General features: G+C 34.8%; 1 protein-coding gene across 1 annotated transcript in view; it reads right to left on the bottom strand.

Annotated features, from left to right (window-relative positions):
* Nucleotides 1–21,587, bottom strand: part of LOC131044009 (ABC transporter C family member 2) — a 179,415-nt gene that overhangs the window by 14,316 nt on the left and 143,512 nt on the right. The window contains exons 10-16 of the mRNA XM_057977273.2: nt 20,442–20,516; nt 20,239–20,346; nt 16,014–16,148; nt 15,488–15,594; nt 15,306–15,399; nt 14,958–15,125; nt 14,277–14,417 (exon numbers count right to left, since the gene is read on the bottom strand). Of these exons, the coding sequence (XP_057833256.2) occupies nt 14,277–14,417; nt 14,958–15,125; nt 15,306–15,399; nt 15,488–15,594; nt 16,014–16,148; nt 20,239–20,346; nt 20,442–20,516 (828 nt within the window). The remainder of the gene's footprint in view (nt 1–14,276; nt 14,418–14,957; nt 15,126–15,305; nt 15,400–15,487; nt 15,595–16,013; nt 16,149–20,238; nt 20,347–20,441; nt 20,517–21,587) is intronic.

Below are 21,587 nucleotides of genomic sequence, written 5' to 3'. Positions count from 1 at the left end.
TTCTACAGTTTATTATCAAACTCAAACTAGTTTTAACAAGTTTATTTTGGTTTCAATCTAACAAGTTATAATCAGTTGTCTGCTTTTGCATGCAACTCTAGTTAACAATCTGGTCTTCTAATATTTCTGTTTATTATTCTCTAAAGCAAAGCTAACAATTTATCATTCTACTGTTAATTGTTCTTTGCTATTGGTTTATTATTCTCCTTTTGTTCTAATATATTCTAGATTATTAATCTCTAACTTGTATTTAAGTTTTTTGCAGCAATAAAACTTTAATATAGAGAATAAATTGAAAAAAAAATCATTAAGCTGTGAATAAATTATTTTGCTCATAAATTTTGTTTTCCAAATCATTATGTAATATTTTGTAACTGTGTGTTCTTTGTCAACAATTCAAGCGTAATAGCGCCTTAAAATCTGTAAGTTTTGGTGAGATAGTTATTGCACACCAGCTAATTATTCTTTGCTGCATTTTTTTTTCCCAGACTTGCAAATCTGATTTTAGTTCTTGCTTGGCAAAACTCTATTTGCCTTTGTTTTAGCATCTCCAGCCTTCTACAAAGTTTATTCCAAATTGCATTTCTGCCCATCTTTGTTTATTCTCTCTTCACCTCCTTTTACTTCAGTTTTGTTACCTGCCACAAAACTCAGGTATTGCAGCTACACTCCAATATTTTTTTTCTGTTCATTGCAGTTTTGTAACGCCTTAACCATTTTTAATTCTGGCTGCAATCGTTTTTTTCTACCTGTGCAAGTTTATTGCCTCTTATTATTGTTTCCTCTGTCATACATGTTGCGCCTTTCCATTGCCTGATTCCTGCGGTAGTTCTTGTAAGGTACTCTTCTTTACTTGCCTTCAATATTTCCTGCATCTGCCGCTACTCAAAAGGTACTCATTAAATCAAAAATAGTTTTAAAATTCAGACTATTAAGTTTACTTTTAATATTGTTTCTTTCGTGCTGCATGTTTCAATTATTTCATTTTTCTAAGTTTGTTTTAAATAAAATTTCATTAAATTTTAATTTTATTAAAGGCTTTTGTTAATATAAAGCTTTTAATTTTGTTTTCTTTAAATGAAAGTTTTAATAAAAGTTTTCCTAAGACTTTTAAAATAGTAAGTTTTTTTCAATCACACTTTTTATTAAACTTTCTTTATTAAATTTTATTTAAATAAAAAAAAATAATGAATTAAAAGCCTTTAAATTAAATATTTGTTATTTAAATAAATATTTTAAATCAATATTGCTCTTTTTATTAAAGTTTTTAGACAAAGATGTATTTTTTTATAAAAAATTTCAAACTTATTTAAGCAAAAGAGGTTATTTTCATTTGTTAAGTAGAGGAGATTTTTGTTTTTATTTTTTTCAACTAACCTTTTATTTGTTCAAGTTTGTTTTAAAAGCATGTCTACTTTATTTCCTGCAATTAAATTAAATAGTTCCAATTATCATTCATGGAAAACACGTTTCATTTATTTTCCACTTTAAACACCTCTTGGATGTTGCGACTGATTCAAAGTCAAAGCCGGCTTCGACCACACCTCTTGCTGACTACGAAAAATGGAAGGCTCAAAATGAGGAAGCCCTTGGGCTCATTGGCATTTCAATAGTTCCCAAACTTTATGTTCTCATTGGGAATTGTATGAGAGCTTATGAAAAGTGAGCAATTCTAAAATCAATTGATGATAGTTCCAATGAATCAAGAAAGATTCAACTTCAAGATCAACTTAAAGACCTCAGATATACATATTTCAAGACTACGGATGGCTTTTTATTTAAGTTTGATTCTCTTAATAGTCAATTACATCATTTAGGAATTAAACTTGACAATATACATAAAATACATATTATTCTTAAAAAGTGTTTTCCTAGAAAATTTCAACAGTTTATTACTGATATTCATGATCAATTAGCTATTCCTTCTTTAGCTAGTCAACTTGCTTATGATATTTTTCGTAATTTGTTACATCGAGGAGGATATTGATTTAGTTTGGTACTCTTAAAAGTAGTGAGCATGCTTTATGTCTAAGAATAATCATCATTTCAAGTCTCATAATAATAATAATCATTATTCTCATTCTAAATCTTCTCACAATAATAATAATGACAATCAAAAAAATACTTCTTCTAAGCGGCCTCATTGTACTTATTGTGGTGAAGATGGTCATTGGTATAATAATTGTTTCAAGAAGCAAAATGGTAAAAAAGCTAATGACACAAAATAATCAACAAAATAAACCTAATCCTAAAAAGTTATAATAATGGGAATCAATCTTGTCATGCTTTTACTTGCAGTTATAATGTTTCTCAACCTTTTGAATGGGTCATTGGTTCAGGTGCTTCTCAACATGTTACTTCGCATAAAAAAGTTCTTAATTCTATACAACCTGATACTTCTAATGTTCTTCTTCAACTTGCTAATAGTTATAGTTGTAAAGTAGAAGCAATTGAAGATGTGAACGTACCTAATGGTAAATTGCATGATGTTCACCATGTTCTTGAATTGGAAACTAGTTTGCTTTTAATTGCTAAGCTTTGTCAAGAATACAAGATTGAATTCTATAAGGATATGTGTTATGTTATTGATCTAAAGCATAACAAAGTTATTGCTAATGCTAAGTTTGACAATGATAACTTGTTCAAGTTTCATGAGTTTTCTCAATCAAAATATTCCTTGCTACCGTTGATTTCAATGTTGACATGAAAGACTTGGCCATATCAATGCTAACTATATTGTCTTGATGCAAAAAGCTAATATGGTAGAAAGATTCCCTAGTGTTGTTCCTTTTAAAATTCTATGCACAAGATGCATGAGTGGTAAGATGCATAGAGAGCTCTTTCCACAAGGTCAAGCATGGAAGGAAAATCATAAGTTGCACCTCGTTCATAGTGACCTTTTGGGACCCATGGAGAATGCCTCCATCCAAGGATCAAGGTATGCACTTGCTTTTGTTGATGACTATTCAATAACTCGGATCTATTTTCCTCATAGTAAGGATCAAGTTCTTGATGCTTTTGTTGAATTCATAAGTTTGTTGAAAGGCAATCTGGATTTAAAATTAAAATTCTTAGAATTGATAATAATAAGGAATATGTGAATAATTTTTTCAATAGTTATTTAAAATCTTTTGGTCTTAAACATGAGCTTACTATTTCTTGTACACCTCAACAAAATGGTGTAATGAAAAGGAAGCATAGAATCATTTCTGAAATGGCTAGATGTTTGATGCATGCTAAAAATATGCATTGTAAATTTTTGTCCGAAGCTATGGATTGTGCTACTTATCTCATTAATAGGACTCCTAGCAAAGATTTAAAAGATATAACTCCTAAAGAGGCTTGGTTCGATAGAAAGCCCAGTCTAAAGCATTTAAAGATTTTTGGTTCAATTGTTTGTGTTCATAAACTTTAAAAAAAAGGCAAAAATCAGATTTTAAATCTTCTCCTTATATATTTGTTGGGTATGATGAAATTCTAAAACTTATAGAGTTTATAATCCTATCAATAATAAAGTTAAAAGTTGCTAGAAATGTTCGCATTGCTGAAAATGGTGTTCATGATTGTTCTAAAGTGCATGATGGCAAATAATCCTATATTCCATGCAAGGACCGAGCATATTGCTCTTCAACACACTTCATTAGAGAGCAAATTGAAGACAAGCAAGTTTCTCTTCTATATTGCAAAGGAGAAGATCAAACTGTTGATATTCTCACCAAGCCTCTTTGTAAAGAAAAATTCCAAATTCATTGTAAAAATCTTGGTTTACAATCCATTGAAGGGTTTGATCATGATGTAAACTCCCCAAGTAAAGCTTAAGTGGGGGTGTTAAAATATTCATATTTACTTGATAAAGGTTAATTATTTCTTTGTATTATTTGTTATGTTAGGAAATTCCTTTGGAATTCCTACATGTCCTTTATCATTTTGTGTCATCTCACACGTGTGGATGACTCATTTTCTTTTAATACCTTTATTAAGGAATATTAGTCGTCTCCTCCTTAAGAGGATCTTGACATAGTGCACACACATATCATGAATGGTGGCATTAATAGATTTGGGAGTTACTTTGTAACTCCCCTCCTCATCTCTATTTAAGAGATGCTTCTCCTCTCATTCTTCACAGGTTATTGTAATAAGCTTCTTGCTTAAGCTCTCTCTCTCTTGCATTCTTAGGCTATTGCCTCCCATTCATAATTATTTCAGGGTTTTTTCTTTGTTTTTTCCCTTTTCAAAAGCTCGTGTCTTGTTTGTGTACGTTTTATCATATACCGAACGTCAAAATAAAATGTCCAATGACACCCTATCCTCTCTTGAAAAACCACCACCTATGCTAAGATTGGGAGAAGATCATATGACGATTTCAAGGTTTCTTTTGTCAGGTCTTGACATGTGGATAAGCTCAATGGGTGTTGTGATATGTTGGTAATACACAAAGGGACTTAGGCTTGGATCGTTCAATTCACAATGAAGCTCTATCATTTGGGACTTGGATAATGGAAAAACTGAAAAGGAGACAAGGGTTTAGAAATTCTAATCTATTCCTAAGAGTTCAAGAGACAATATTGACTAGGTGATCTCAATAACCACACTTTGCTTCGCCTCGCTTAGGACAACTACACAAAGCGGATGCAATCTTCTAGGGATGTGCTTATGATCGTAAGTTAAGCATACACAAAGGAAAGATCAGACTAACTTTACACAATGAACAAAAATCACTTGTCCATCAAAAGTATGAGCGGAGATGCACCATAAATCAATACTTATCAGATCTTGCATTCATCTAACATACATGAAATAAATTCTAATCTATTGTGTTGAAGAAATTGAAAACATTGCCAATCATTCAGATAATAGAGATTACAAGGCCTAAAAAGCACACAAGCAATATATTATCCAAAATGACTTTCTCGCAACAATGTTTCAAAAATTTCACTCTCCAAATGAGAGGAGACAACCTTATATAGGCACACAAATTTTTTGAATGGCCGAGATCGAATAGTGATCAAGAGCCCAGATTGAAAGATCAAAACCCTAATTAGGGTTTGTTACAACTAACTACCCCTCAACCAATGAGAAAATTACATTTGGAGACACTTGTCCTTCTTGCTATATATGAACCAACAATAAAAATAGAAGGTTGTTGCATTGTGAAGTGTGCCCTCTAGGAGCTTCTGTGGATAAGTCAAGTTCACTGAACCTGGACATGTTGACTTGGAACAATCTAATTGGTTGGAAGATGAAGAGGCACCAGTTCAACATGTTGGATGTCTTCCCTGAATTCTCCAATTTGTGTGAAGAAATCGCCTAAGTATGTAAATTTGTTTCTTCTTGTCACCATCTGATTCTGATTGGGAGGCTTGTCTTTAATTCTTCAGGAGATGAAATCCGTCAAGAAGTTGTCCTGATTGCTTCCATAGGTCCAGTATTATGGATGAAATTCCTCAAGAAGTCTGAAATTCTTTTCATCAAGTCCAAGGACCTTTCTTTCTTGATATCTCGAGATTCTTTCAAGTGTCTTGAATTTGGAGAAGAATTCCCCTGTGAAGTATTTCTCATATTTAGCCAAATTTCGGCCATCTCTATGCTCGGACGAACCTTGCTTGTGGACTTCTCTTCAATTTTGAATTTGGCTTGTAACTGCATTTGCGTTTTCTGCGATGATCTTGCCTCCGTTGTCATCCAAAACCTGCCAAAATTAAAGAAAATAAGTTAGAATCTTCATTTTGAACGTGAATTTTGAAGGTTTGATGGCAGAGTGTGGTCTGATTTTCCACTTTCTCAACACTTAAGCTTTCAACAAGCTGTAATCACTTAGAAATCTGAAAAATAAGAAAACTACGAGAAGCTCAATCTGATTTTAATAAGTTTTGGGACTGAATTTGGTCTGAGAATGAATAACTTAGTCCCAAAATTTGTGAAATGAATGTTAAAATCAGATTTGGATGACTAAGTTGTGAAAACCAAATCCATTTTCCATAAACACTTTATCAAAACTTGAAAAACCAAGTTGAAAACCATGAGAGTTTGTCTTGAAAAACCCTGTCACCTTCAGAATCTAAACAAGAGAGAAGTAAGAAAGTGCTGCTTGTCTCAGAAAATTTTGAATCTGCACTTGAAATGTCTTTGAAATGCTCTTGAAATCTGTACAAAAACTCTTAAAATCTTCTCCTCTTCTTGTGTCTTGCTCTTCCAAGTCCAAACTTTCACAATGGATGAATGATTTGCTATAAGTATAAACTCCAAAGTAAAACGAATTTTGCATTTGGCAACATAGCTGGTCTTTCCAAATTTGAACCAGTCTTGTTTCTAAATTCATTCCACTCATCGAACTCAATGAGAAAGTTGCTATTTTTTATTTCAGTTGAGTTTAATCTTCTTGGGAAAGTTCTGATTTCAAATCCAGTCTGAGTTTAGTTCAACAAGAAAGTTTCTATTTTGAGATTGAGTTCATGATTCGAACTCTATGCTTATTTCTCCTTCAAAATTCAAAACTTTCTAAAAACTTTCTTCTTTCCTTTAGTTCGAACTTAGGCAGATTTTCTTGACAGCAAGGTGGATCTTAGGAGATTCTTTCTTCATGGCCAGCGGACTTCACCAAAACATTTCCTCCTTATTTCTGAGCTTGGGCGGACTTCAGCCTTCTCTTTCCTCATTCTTCATGGCAGACTTGAAGAACTTCTTTCCTTCTCCACCTACCAAGTGGACTTCATATGAGCTGTTCACCTTCTTTGCATCTCTTACATCGTGGACTTCATTCATTCTATGACCAAGCGGACTTTACTAATCTTGTGCACCAAGGTGAGGGCGGACTTGGAAATACTTGATACCCCTAGCACACACCATGAGGGCGGACTTGCTTGTTACCTTGACCATGCTCACACACCTCTAGGCAGACTTTCCTTGAGTGTTACTTCCATAAGTTGTAGGGTGTACTTTACTTGTTCTCTTCCCAAGTAGGAAGGCGGAATTCATGCCTTTCATTCCCCAATGCAAACCAATCCTAGGCAGACTTTCCTTGCCTTATGCACTTGGTCTTTGTAGGATGGTGGACTTGGTCAGAAAGAGTGCCAAAAACGAAACTCCCTAAAAATAGGATAAAGCAAAAAAATAAAACTTTCCAAAAATAGAAAGTTGTCCAAATTGACCCAAATCAATTGCAATCTTCGTCCTTTGGGCTTTCTAGGTGTTGATTGTAACTAGCGTATAGGGGTTCAAATTGCCTTAAGGCAACATCCAAACTCCTTTAGGACTGGGTCCTACACTAAACGTGGCCCTATCCTAAATCCACGCTAATACATATTAGCATCAAACAACATTAGTGCCTAAAATATAAGGAGGCCGACTTCAAGAAAGGGCCGACCTAAATAAAGAAAAGAGCCATATAAATAAAGATCACTTTGCAAGACAATATCATCAAGTTAAATTAAATCAGAATGCAAATTAGCTCTGCTGTGCGAACCTAAAGAAGAGGGCGAATTATTCAGTTTGGTGTAATATTGTCCAAGGGGACATAGCATATCTTGAGGCAAGTCATTGAAGCATACAAGTACAGATCTGATATGTCAAGATCAGATTCGAGCTAAGTATTGTACTGTTATTTAGAGGAGAATATACAATCTGACCTGTGGGTCTTTCATGCTGGGTTTTTCCTCCTTGGAGGTTTTCCCAGGGTATGCTTGTTTGTCTTCTATCATATTTCTGATTTATGTTGTCTTACTAAGTTCTGCAAATCTGATTACAATCTAGGGCACAATTTAATGCATGTTGATTCACTAAACTACTGCAAATCTAATACAAACCAAGGCATAATTGAATAAGATAAATCTGATTATCATACCTAGGGTTTAAATTAACATGGTATCAGAGCTCTAGGTGTTACTAACTTCTGATTTTAGCAGATCAATTGTTGCATATAGCTGTTGTTTGTGTTCAGATTAAAGATGTCAGGTTTGAAGGCTGAAGATAGGCTTGAGGGAGCCATTGACTTTGCTGCTTGGAAAGTTCGTATTCTGTTGATCCTTGAAGAAAATGATCTACTGAAATTTGTAGAAGAAGAAAGGCTGTCTCCTCCAGAAGATGTTGAAGAGTTGAAACTGTTCAAGAAAGATTCCCTCAAGGCTAGAAGGATCATAATTGAGTCTGTCAAGAATCATCTTGTCACTGTCATATCAAAATTTACATCTGCCAGAGAAATGATCAAACACTTGGAAGGGATCTATGAAGTCAACAATCTCAGCAGGGCTCTTGCCCTAAGACAGCAACTTCTACACATAAAAATGAAAGAAGATTCAATCATAGCCTACTTAATGAAGATCAATGAACTAAAGGACAAGCTAAGCACTCTTGATTGCCAAATCTCAGATAAAGACCTTGTTATGATTGCATTAAATGGTCTGCCAGATGAATGGGAACCATTCATTCGTAGCATTGGTGGAAGAGCTGATCGTCCCAACTTTGAGCGTCTTCAATCTAATTGCATCGAAGAGGAATCTCGAATTGAGGTAAGAGGAAAACTCAAAAACTCTCTCAAAGATAATCATGTTCTCTTATCTAAAACTAGGAAAGGTGGTCATTGGAAGAAAGAAAAGAGAAGCAAAGATTTTAGATCCTCCTCCTATGATCCAAGGAAAAAGTCAAGAGATTCCTCTCACATTCGTTGCTTCAGATGTGATAAGTATGGTCACTATGCTAGAGATTGTCAAAATGACCCAAAGGAAAGGGAAGCTAACTTAAATGAGGTTGCTGAACAAAGTGAAGACTACCTTCTTATCTCTGCTCTTTCTAGCAATATTCCTATGGATAGCAATTCATGGATACTTGACAGTGGTGCTTCCAGACACATCTCAGGATTTCGTGAGCATCTCTCAAATCTGATTGAAAAAGACATCAATCTTCATGTTGTAATCGGTGATGATGCTTGATAATCGGTAAAAGGTTCTGGTACTACCTCTCTAAAACTAGATTCTGGTATTTCCTTACAACTCTGTGATATTCTATTTGTACCTGGTATTAAAAGAAATCTTATTTCTATTTCGGCTTTAGAAGATAAGGGTTTGCAAATAGCTTTTTCTGAAGGGAAGTACTCGCTTGGTCTAAGAAATCTAACTTCAAATCTGCTCATATTATTGGACATAGATGTGATAGTTTATATAAGCTTGCAGCCAATCCAATTCAAGCTCTCATTCATGAGACCCCTAAATCATGCGAGCTATGGCATAGAAGATTGGGTCATCTTCACTTTCAAGCTCTTCCCACTCTCGGTAAAATGGTCAAAGGTATGCCTAATCTCACTTTATCTCATGATGATGCTTGTAAAGGTTGTGCAATGGGTAAGAATATAAAGAATCCCTTTCATAAAAGCGATAGTAGGGCTAAAGAAAGGTTAGAGCTTATTCATTCAGATTTATGTGGTCCCATGTCAGTAGCATCTCCTAGTGGGTTCTTATATTATGTTATCTTCATAGATGATTTCTCTAGGAAAACATGGATCTATTTTCTTAAATCTAAAGAGTCTGAAGAAGTCCTAAACAGATTTAAAGAATTCAAAGCCTTAGTTGAAAATACTACAGGAAATCGAATTAAATGTTTGAGGTCTGACAATGGAGGTGAATACACCTCAGGTAGCTTCTATGACTTTTGTGTTAAAGCAAGAATTAAGAGGGAGTTCTGTGTTCCCTACAACCCTCAGCAAAATGGAGTTGCTGAAAGAAAGAACAGGACCATTGTTGAAGCTGCAAGAGCCATGATTCATGATCAAGACTTGCAACCTTTTCTATGGGCAGAAGCATCCAAAACCGCAGTTTATATTCAGAATAGATGTCCTCATCAAGTCCTAAACAATGTAACACCTGAAGAAGCATTTTCAGCAATCAAACCTGACATCAGTCACCTAAGGATATTTGGAAGCCCTGTGTATGTTCATGTGCCTAAGGAAAAACGAACCAAGCTGGATCCATCTGGAAAGAAAGGCATCCTAGTAGGATACAGCGAATCTTCCAAAGCTTTCAGGATCTACATTTCAGGTCAAAGGTATGTTGAGGTAAGTAGAGATGTAACCTTTGAAGAAGATATTGCTTTCAACAGATCTAAAGGTTCATTAATCAACAATGATGATATGATGATGGAAAAACAAGATTCAATTGTTGATGCTAACCCTGAGTTACAGGAGGAGTCTACTGATCTCCCAGATCAGGAAGTTCAGAATGACTCATCAGAACCCATGCAATCTACCGATATACCTCAGGATATTGCGGTCTGCAAGAAGAGACCACTCTGGGTTAGAAATACAATTCAAGATGCGGAAGGGTTTGCTACTCCCAGAGGAACCTTCAAAATCAGCAAGAGTGTCCCAAATCATGCCAACTACATTTTTGTGATGTGCAATATAATTGAGTCTGAACCCCACAATATCGGTGAAGCTATGTCCCATCATGCTTGGAAATTAGCCATGGATGAAGAGTATGGGTCTATCATCAAGAATGATGTCTGGGTCATTGTACCCAGACCCAAAGGTAAGTCTATCGTTTCCTCTAAATGGTTGTTTAAAATTAAACATAATGCTGATGGTAGTATTGAAAAATATAAAGCTAGGTTTGTAGCTCGTGGTTTTTCTCAAAAGGAAGGAATAGGTTATGAAGAAACCTTTGCCCCTGTTGCTAGATATACCTCTATTAGGTCTATAATAGCTATTGTTGCAGCCAAAGGTTGGGAGCTGCATCAAATGGACGTTAAGACAGCTTTCCTCAATGGAGTCATTGAGGAAGTCTATATTGAGCAACCAGAAGGTTATGTAATCCATAAAAGAGATTCTCATGTTTGCAGGTTGAAGAAAGCCTTATATGGGCTCAAACAGGCTCCTCGCGCTTGGTATGAAAGAATTGATAAGTACTTACTAAGTTTAGGGTTTTCCAAGAATGATGTTGATGCTAACATTTACTTGAAAATTTATAATAATGAGATGCTTATTTTAGTTTTGTATGTAGATGATTTATTTCTCACGGGTGAAAATAAATTAATCATAAGATGTAAAAAGGAATTAGCCTCAGAATTTGAAATGAAAGATTTAGGTCTAATGCACTACTTCCTAGGGTTAGAAGTATGGCAAAGAGCTAATGAAATCTTTCTAAGTCAGGGAAAATACACTATTGATATTTTGAAAAGATTTAGAATGATAGATTGTAAACCTATGCGTACTCCTATGGAATCTAACTTAAAGAAGTTAAGTGTTTCTGCTGCTAACTAAGATTTTGCAGATCCTTCTGAGTACAGACAGTTGATTGGCTCCCTGATGTACCTAGTCAATACTAGGCCAGATATCTGCTTTGCTGTGAATGCTCTCAGTCAATTCATGAGCTCACCGAAACATGTTCACCTGGTTGTTGCCAAGCACATTCTAAGATATCTACGTGGCACGATTGGTTATGGGCTGAAGTATACACTCAATACCCCAATCCTCCTGAAAGGCTACTCAGATTCAAATTGGGCAGGAAGTGTCAAGGACAGGAAAAGCACTTCAGGCATCTGCTTCAACTTGGGCTTCGCAGTAATCTCTTGGGCATGCAGGAAGCAATCTTCGATAGCATTAAGCACTGCAGAAGCTGAGTACATGCCGCATCTGTTGCATCCAGAGAAGCAGTGTGGCTTCGTAAGCTTCTTGTTGGATTATTTGGTCAAGTCAATGATCCTACCACCATTCATTGTGATAATCAAAGCTGTATAAAGATGTCAGTAAATCCTGTATTTCATGATCGATCCAAACATGTGGAAACACACTATCATTACATTCGGGATATGGTGTAGAGAGGCGCCATTCACCTAAAGTACATTAGCACAGATGAACAGATTGCTGACATCCTCACCAAACCCTTATCCAGAGTGAAGTTCGAGTACTTCAGAGATAGACTCGGTGTCATGGAAAACGGAACCATGATTGAGAGGGAACTTCAATCTCAGTGACTATTGGTAGCACTTTGAATCATTCTTTGCTTGTGTGCAAGAATGAATTTTATCCAATCTATGCTTGTGTGCTAGATGGATAGTTGTAATAATGTAAAGACCCACTGATGTATTACACTTTCTATGCTTGTGTGCTAGAACCATCCTATGCTTGTGTGCTAGAACCATCCTATGCTTGTGTGCTAGATGGAACGTAAAAAAGGTTCAAATTATGTATTCTCCTCCTCCCTAGTTAAGAGGGAGTGTTGATTGTAACTAGGGTATAGGGGTTCGGATTGCCTTAAGGCAACATCCAAACTCCTTTAGGACTGGGTCCTACACTAAACGTGGCCCTATCCTAAATCCACGCTAATACATATTAGCATCAAACAACATTAGTGCCTAAAATATAAGGAGGTTGACTTCAAGAAAGGGCTGACCTAAATAAAGAAAAGAGGCATATAAATAAAGATCACTTTGCAAGACAATATCATCAAGTTAAATTAAATCAGAATGCAAATTAGCTCTGCTGTGCGAACCTAAGGAAGAGGGCGAATTATTCAGTTTGGTGTAATATTGTCCAAGGGGACATAGCATATCTTGAGGCAAGTCATTGAAGCATACAAGTACAGATCTGATATGTCAAGATCAGATTCGAGCTAAATTGTACTGTTATTTAGAGGAGAATATACAATCTGACCTGTGGGTCTTTCATGCTGGGTTGTTCCTCCTTGGAGGTTTTCCCAGGGTATGCTTGTTTGTCTTCTTTCATATTTCTGATTTATGTTGTCTTACTAAGTTCTGCAAATCTGATTACAATCTAGGGCACAATTTAATGCATGTTGATTCACTAAACTACTACAAATCTAATACAAACCAAGGCATAATTGAATAAGATAAATCTGATTATCATACCTAGGGTTTAAATTAACACTAGGCACATTGACGATGCCTAGACTCTATTCTAATCCTGGTTTGCACAAACTAACTTATGACTTCCAAAACTCAGACCTTTCAAAACTGACAAAATGGTGCCGAGAAGGGTTGTGAGGCTCTAACAAAACCCTAAAAAGCAAAAGCAAGGAGGGTCCCCATTTGCAATGGGGCGATGTGTGAAAAAGGTCACAACATGTCTCCTCTCCTATTTGGTGATTGTTTAACTCAAGTTGCTCTCATCCTTTATAACATTACTTCAATCAACAAACTTGTTGGATTATTTTTCATTTTTTGCTTTTATTTTCCTTTCAATTTCATTAATTAAGTTGGAAGTGGATAATAGCATCCAAGTTTGTATTGAAGTTTTTTTTTTCATCTAGCTTGTAGCCTTCTAAACATCTTAGCAAAATAGTGTTTGAAATAACGTGTTATTTTGTGTTGAAAAAATTGTAATTCCTTTTGAATCTTGTGTGCTTCCGCTTGCTAATCTTTACTTTGGCCAGTAGGAAGGGGGTGTTGTCATGTTTATAGTTAGTTGATTTCATTTTTAAAATTTATAAAATCTCACTAGTGAGATGAGTTGTTACCGTTTTTGTCCTCATAACCAAAGGAAAAAGATAGGTAAGAAATTATTTGATTATTATAAAAATTTCCCAAAAAAATATTGTTGAAGTGTAAATAATAGTATACTTTGTCTATAGTTAGTTTCCAGGGTTTCGATCTCAAGGAACTTAACTTTTATAATTTGAAGATAGGATTTACTTCACATCCAACTCCAGTTTGAGTTGTCTTGAAAAAGACAACTTAAAATGCTAGCACTGTGAATAGGTGATAAAAGGTCCATTCATCCCAGAAGTTCTTGTAAGGATCACAATTATCTTCCAAGTATCTTTTCTAAGATTTTATTGTGCTGATCCCATGTTATAGCACACAGAGAACTTTTCCACTCATGCAAACCTAGCAAGATCATCATGACCAACAACTAATCTTGATTTGTTGCATTTTTTGCAACCCATGGAAATTTATTGTGCCCATTTAATGACCAATTAATTTTCCAACCATGAAATATTTCGCGAAAAAAAATCATCCCCAATGTGAGGTACACAAACATTTCACAAGGCTAAGTAACTCTATATACCATGCATAATGTTGTGATGAACCCTTAAGGACATTCTCTGGACATATGCTATGATAAACCCTTGAGGATATTCTTTGAATGTTACTAATTTGAAGTTGATGGTTTCCATTATCCCACCACAACATCCCCAATTTGCTAGTGCACCAAAAGCATATGCATGTACTCTTCAGCATCGGCAGTGAAATGCATTAGTGTGAAAGAAAAATACAAGGCAGTGATTTATGTTTGCAGATAATGAAAAATTGGGACTAAAATATGGACAAACCTTCCTGTCCCAAGAAAAAGTTCCATTCTTAATTGATATAGCAGGAAGACCAGATTGCAGGGGTGGATTTAGTTGTAGCTTTCTCTCTTCTGCTAGGAAGAGATCCTCTAGTCTTTTTAGAGACACATTAGCATTAACAATCTGCATACAGAAACCAAGTTCAGTAAATGATCTGATATACAAATGCATAAGGAAACATCTTACACAGGAAAAAATGTTGATCCTGTTCTAAAAAATTCTAGTGCAGGAGATATCTTAGGCTTCGCAAATATGATGTTGTATTGCACCAAAGGAAAAACAATAAACTCCCTTGTTTTAAGACTCAAATTGCCAGCAAACATATTTACAAGAAAGCATCTATAATATATCTGCATTAAGTTTGGTAAGGCACCATGTTGCTTTTCTAAACATGCATGTGGCATAATGATTTGGTGGAAATATAAGAAGTATAATAATGCGTAAGTGCTCAAACAAATAATGCAACAGATTGACTGGATTACACAGGTTGAATGACCCCAAACAGCATTAAGGAGAACCCAAACATAACTCAGCAATAAAATTATATGGCTTTCGATTAGATTATGCACAAGTTTTAACCCTTTATTTGATGTATTCGGTATATTTACAGCAATAAATGGCTTAAAAACTATGACAAACTCAATGTAGAATAAATCAAAGTACCTGGGTTATCAAGTTCGGAAACATGAACAGTGGAAATCTCAACACTGCAAACAAGGAAAGAGAGGAAAAGGCTTTTGCAGGTGTTAATTCACCACCAAGTAAAGTATATACCCCAAAAGCAACAACCGTAACAAGTACTGGAATACTATTCAGAATGAAACTGTTGAACTGTAGAAACAATAACAGGTTAATTCACAGGTTAGAACTCATGTATAGAAGCATAAATGAATCAATTGAGGGAGAAAGAATACAGTTAACAATAGATAATGCAACCAATTCAGCATAAGTGAAATATCCCAGGTTATCTTTCATGATAAGGATAATTTAGCTGTTAATGTGAGGCTATACCGATCCCAGTAATTGTGCCTTTCGAAACCAGCTGAGCTCATCATTCCTAATATGCTGGACTTTTTCCTGAAAACTATTTTCCCATGCATAGCATCTGCAGGTATCATAGTAGAGTCAGAAAAATTCATTGAAACCAAAAATATGTAGCTCACGTAGGTTTGCCTTAAATTACTTTAACTTACTTAACTGTGTCCATTGCAGCTAATACTTCATTCATTAGACCAATCCTCTTATCCGTGCGCTGTAACCCTTCCTTAGATAGTTTCTGCATCCTACTTATCACAAAAGTCTGGCCAACCACAAGAAGAGTAAATACAATATAGTTTCCATGTTCAATAATCAACTGAGAAAAAATGAACTTCAGAAATCAGTTTCTAGTCTTAATCACTTCACTCATGTACATGATAATTACATAGTCACAGCATTAATTAAATCCCAATATCTTTAGAAGACACCTTACAATGAATTAAAACTTGTGATTCTAGAAATATTGATAATGTGATATGCCTGCATATGCTGTACATAAACAAGACTGTAAGATCGATCAGAATTCATAATTCCAAATTGAGCCGCAAATAATTCCATCTTTGAGATATGATAAGCAATAATTGAGAATCATTCCCATAAAAAACCTAAAGTCTCATACAAAATATTCTATTTAGCTTCTATGCTAGTTATGTTTATTTAAAAAATAACATATAAATTTACCTGTATTGGGAACAGAAGCACTAGTATTGCTGCACCAATCAAAGATGCTGCCCCAAGTTGTCTGTACAGGAGGGTAATTGAAACAACAATCCGGAGAGGAGCTGACCAAAGACTGTGTAGCTGTTGGCAAGTTTGCTGTGAATAAAAAAATATGGTTAGATATTCCAACCCTATGCAGTTAGTATCAAAACTATATGCAGTTAGCACATTAGAAATTGTGAGGCACCATGTTCTGCAGAAAACTATAATGCAATTTACTGCAAAAATACAAGCAATGGCTTTTGCCAAACACAATTAAAAGCTTGTGATAAGTATGTAACAATCTATGAGAAAACTTATATCTAGACTTTTCTACTGGATACTAAATGGATATAGAGATCGCAAAATGCAAGCACGGCCAACAAGATTTCTATAGCAGTGAACTTCTGAAGCACTTCTCCTTATCGAATCTGAAATTTTTATTTAAAAATCTTTTAAAATCGGTTTCAAAATCGTACGGCTTCAATGTCGGTTTCTTTTATTGTTTAAAAACTTAAAAAGCGATTTTGTTTAGGGTTTGCTTTAGATTTTTTGGCGGATTTTATCTATAAAGCACCATTCTCCGCCTCTGTAAAACACATCTCCAAATTTATTGATTATATTTTTCGTTTATTCTGAAAATGCGTTCACTAAGTTTCCGTTGCAGGTGGACTGTGGGTGGACTGCGTTGCCGTTGCAGAGGTTGCGGGTTGCAGAGGTCGCGGGTTGCGGTTGCCCTCGCCGTAGTTGCCAATTGCCATTGCTGCTGTTCAGGTAGGTGCCGTCGTGCCGAGTTCTTTTTTTTTCACTCTTTGCATTCGACATAGCCATTTCATTTTGTTTTTCTCGAGTGTAGTTGTTTGGTTATATAGTTTGAAACTTTGATAGCTATATAGTTTTATTTTTACCATATATTTATAGTTTTATTTTTTATTTTAATTTATTTTTTTCCAAATGCATTTTAGTTTTGTTTTTACTGTAATAATTTTTATTTTTCCAGAATGTATTTTAGTTTTATTTTTACTGTAATAATTTTATTTTTTCCAGAATGCATTTTAGTTTTATTTTTACTGTAATAATTTTATTTTTTCCAGAATGCATTTTTACTGTAATAATTTTTTTTTTCCCAGAATGCATTTTAGTTTTATTTTTTACTGTATTAAGTTTTTTTTCAATATATACTGTGTTTTGAATTTAGAAATATAATTTTATATTTGTTATTTGATAAGTCTTAAATATTTTTTTTGTTATTTGATGTATTTTTATTTTAAAAATAGATGTTTATAAAATTATTATATGCAGTTTTTTATTTTATTTAGTTATTAGAAAATGAAGCATTTATTATAATTAGTTTTAATATTATTTTATTTTATTTTTTCATTTTAAGCTAAAATTTAATCCATGTTTTAAATATTAAAAATCATTTTTCTTCTGTACAGATTGTAATGGCTCCCAACAAATCAACTTCAAAGGGATGGAACATGTGACCCACAATGGTACTTATCTTCATTGTAACTTGTGCCCGAAAGTTTATACCGGAACTTTAACAAGGATAAAGGACCACTTGCTTGGTATTTCAGGAGGTAAAGGTGGAGGTGTTACTGCATGTCCAAATGTGTCCAAAGAAATTAGAGATATTTTAGAGAAAGAGCAAGCCTCTTCGATTGCAGAAAAGATGCAGATGGCACAAAAGAAACAAAGAATTGAAGAGGATGTGTCTAGATCCACATCTATTATGTCTTCCTCTCCGAGTCTACCCAAGGCCACAGGGACATCCAAAGAGAGTGGAACTTTGAAGAGTCTTTGGAAACCAGTAGAGAAACAACAGGTGGATGATGCACTAGTAGATTTGTTTTAAACAAGTGCTATTCCATTCAATGTAGCTAGAAATCCGCATTTTCGCAATGCAATTCAAAAAGTTGCAGAGTTTGGCAAAGGGTACACACCTCCCACTTCTGAGGCTTTCAGGACAAGTCTTTTGGAGAGGTCAAAGGAAAGAGTGACTGAGAAACTAGCTGAGGTCAAAGCCTCTTGGAAGGCAACAGGTTGCACCATATTGAGTGATGGATGGTCAGATATATGTCAAAGGCCATTGATCAATGTTTTGGTGGTTTGTCCTAAAGGTGTTGCATTCTTGAAAGTGGTTGACACCATGAACCACAAGAAAACTTCTGAATACATATTTCAAATATTAGAGGAAGCCATTCTTGAAGTAGGGGTGGAAAATGTGGTTCAAGTGGTAACTGACAGTGCAGCAAATTGTGTGGGAGCTGGAAAACTGATTGTTGAGAAATACCCACAAATATATTGGAGTCCATGTGCAGCACATTGTTTGGATTTGTTGCTTCATGATTTGGCTAAGTTTCCATGGATACATGAAGCAATTCATAGAGGGAGAGCAATTGCAAACTTCATAAGAAATCATCGTCTCACATTGAGTCTTTACAGGCATCATGCATCTAGGGAGTTGTTGAGGCCTTGTGACACAAGATTTGCTTCATTTTATATCACTTTGAAAAGAGTTTTTTGAAGAGAAAGCAGCTTTGAGATCAGTTGTTTGTTCCAATGAGTGGGAAAATTCAGCGCTTTCTAAAAGTGCCAAGGGCAAGAACATAGAGCAAATTGTTTTAAATAGCAGCTTTTGGGAAAGTGGAACAAAGGTTTTGAGTATATGTGAGCCAATTGTTGATATGCTTCGTATGGTTGATGGTGACAAACCTTGCCTTGGCATGCTTTATGAAAGCATGGATCGTTGTAAGTAAGCTATTCAAAGAGCACTAAATAATGTAGATGCAGAGTACATGGAGATATGGGCAACAATTGATTCCAGATGGAAAATGATGCATACACCTTTACATGCAGCAGCTTGCTATTTGGAGCCTAAACTATTTCATATTGATCGACAAGCTGATTTTGAAATTATGGCAGGGTTTCATGAAGCCATTAGCAAATTTGAACTAGATCCAGCAATTGCATGTCTAATCAGAGACCAAAGTTGGCTATACAAGAGAGCAGAAGGGTTGTTTGGAGTAGCAGGAGCCAAATATGATATGAAACGAGATGCAATACCTAGTTATAGATGGTGAATGAGCTATGGAGCACAAACTCCTGAACTTCAGTGCTTTGCCATTAGAATACTGAGTCAAGGAGCAAGTTCATCAGCTTGTGAGAGGAATTGGAGTTGCTTTGACCACATCCATTCCAAGAAGAGGAACAAATTGTTGTCTGGAAAGTTAGGAGATATTGTCTACGTTCGCAGCAATTTGAAATTGTTCATGAACAAATCAGCAAGCGACTCCACATCTTCACAACAACGCATTCCACAAGACATAGAAGTGCCAGTTGCAGATGAGCCTGACTTTCTTGATGAGGAATTGGATAGTGATACAGATGATGATGCTACACCATCTGAGCCAAGTGCTCTTGATGACTTAGAGTTTTTTTGAAGTTCTAAAGTCTTAACTTTTTATTGTAACTTTTTGAAAAAAAAACATCTTTGCAATCGTGATTTCACATGTTTCTTATGGTTTATATTTTATAAATGTGCCATCTTTTTATAATGACTTCAAATCTATTTAGCAATGTTAGGCTATTTTGATAATTTATTAGAAGTATACATATATTTAAAAAATAAACAAAATTATATAAGGCGATTTTTATCCGATTTTTTTTTCGAATTTTTCCCTTGTCGAATTTCATCCGAATTTCATGGCCGTCGATTTTGAATTCGAATTCGAACCTTGTGATATATATATATATATATATATATATATATATATATATATATATATATATATAGAGAGAGAGAGAGAGAGAGAGATTCATATCATGCATGAGAATTGATGTTCAATTTTCAATGTTTATATAAGGTATCCATGTTCCTTTTATGCATCTTTTGGCTTGCGAGTCAGTGCAAGTGAAAGGCAGAAATACCAAAAGAAAGAATTGGACCTCCAACTTGTACTTGTGAAGATGTATCATTAACTAAAAGGTCAAGTGGAGCGTTTTTTACTCCATCCTTGCAGTCTCGGATTTATATTCAAAAACACTGAAAATGCTCAGGTCTCTAAATTGCCCTATATGTTGGCATCCTCTGCTATGAAACAAAATCAATCATCTTCATTTTCCTGCTTTTACTTTGAACATATGGCTATATACAATAATAGTTTATAGGAGAAAATTGAATATGAATAATTTATGAGCATACCTGAAGAGCTTCAGCATCTTGAGTCATCATGTTAGTTATTCTTCCAGAAGCAAATTTTGTCCGTCCCTCATGTGTCAATCTCAAAGTTTTCCGGAATACAGCAGCAACCTGTACAAGTTATACAAGTTAATTACACTCACCAGCTACAAAATAACAGAAGTTCAGATGTAAATTCCATCAAATGTTAGAATAAAAAAACATACCAAGGTTGCCCTTATGCGAAAGCCTACACGCATGACATTTTGGAAGTACTGTGCTTCAGATAATACACCTACACACTACACAACATAGAAAGTCAGAGGTTAAAGGAAATTTAATGTTCTATCCTGTACTTGGACAGAGAATAATTCAAAATATCTATATTCTGACAAACACAGCTTTTACAACTCATCATCGCGAGCTTTAGTTAACTTAAAGGTGATGGAAAAGAAGGTTGGATGAGGTTAGAAAAAAGGAAACAAATTAGAAACATTTTCCATACACATATATATTTCACATTCTCCTATGTATTTCACACAATAAGATCTAAAATTTAAATATATCACTATCACCATGAAAATTGAAAAAAAAAATTACATGTTAGAGCAACAATTATCTTGCATAATTTTAACTTGACAGGAGCATTATTTTATATATTTATTTGTGTGGGGAGATAAATAAAATATGTATCATCAATAACCATTTAACCTATTCCAAATTGAGTTAGGTGCTCAAACAAATCGGTTATTTTATAATATTTTGTATAGTTCATATATGCATCTAGAGGACATGCAAAGGTGACATCATGGCGCTGTCTATTAGCCTAATAAACTATTTCAAAGCAACAAGAACATCAAATAATGCTGGCAGAGAAGAGACCAATTGATTTATTAAACCTGGTGTAACAATGGCTACACTCACAATGTTTAATGTGTTTCACTGCTGTCATTCTTACAAGGATAAAAAGGAGATTGAGTTCGCTGCAAGGTAAGTTGACTGGACAATAAGGTATGCAAAACTACGTAACAAGAAATATCTGATCATTCCTTAGGAATCTAGGATACAAATCTTCAATGATACATCTCTATATTAGAAGGTAGTCTATTTAATTTAAAGAAAGTAGGCAATGAACAACATGAGCTTGTATGCCAGATATAAGAATTGTTAAGAGGCATAATTTGTCTTTGATTTATAGATAGATGGGAGCCAAGGCTTTGGGAGGAGTCCACTTAGCCCTATTAAAGTAATTTTGTAGTTTCTATAATGGTCATTCAGTTAGGATCTTTGCCCTTCGTAGTTAGTTTCTTTCCTTTATTAATTACAACATCGAATTATCATTTCATGGTATTAGAGAGGGTTAAGTTTTTTGT

This window comes from Cryptomeria japonica, chromosome 11, assembly GCF_030272615.1.
Source record: "Cryptomeria japonica chromosome 11, Sugi_1.0, whole genome shotgun sequence".
In the NCBI taxonomy this organism is placed as follows: Eukaryota; Viridiplantae; Streptophyta; class Pinopsida; order Cupressales; family Cupressaceae; genus Cryptomeria; species Cryptomeria japonica.
The sequence above is the reverse complement of the archived record's forward strand: the minus strand, read 5'-3'. Positions and strand labels throughout refer to the sequence as shown.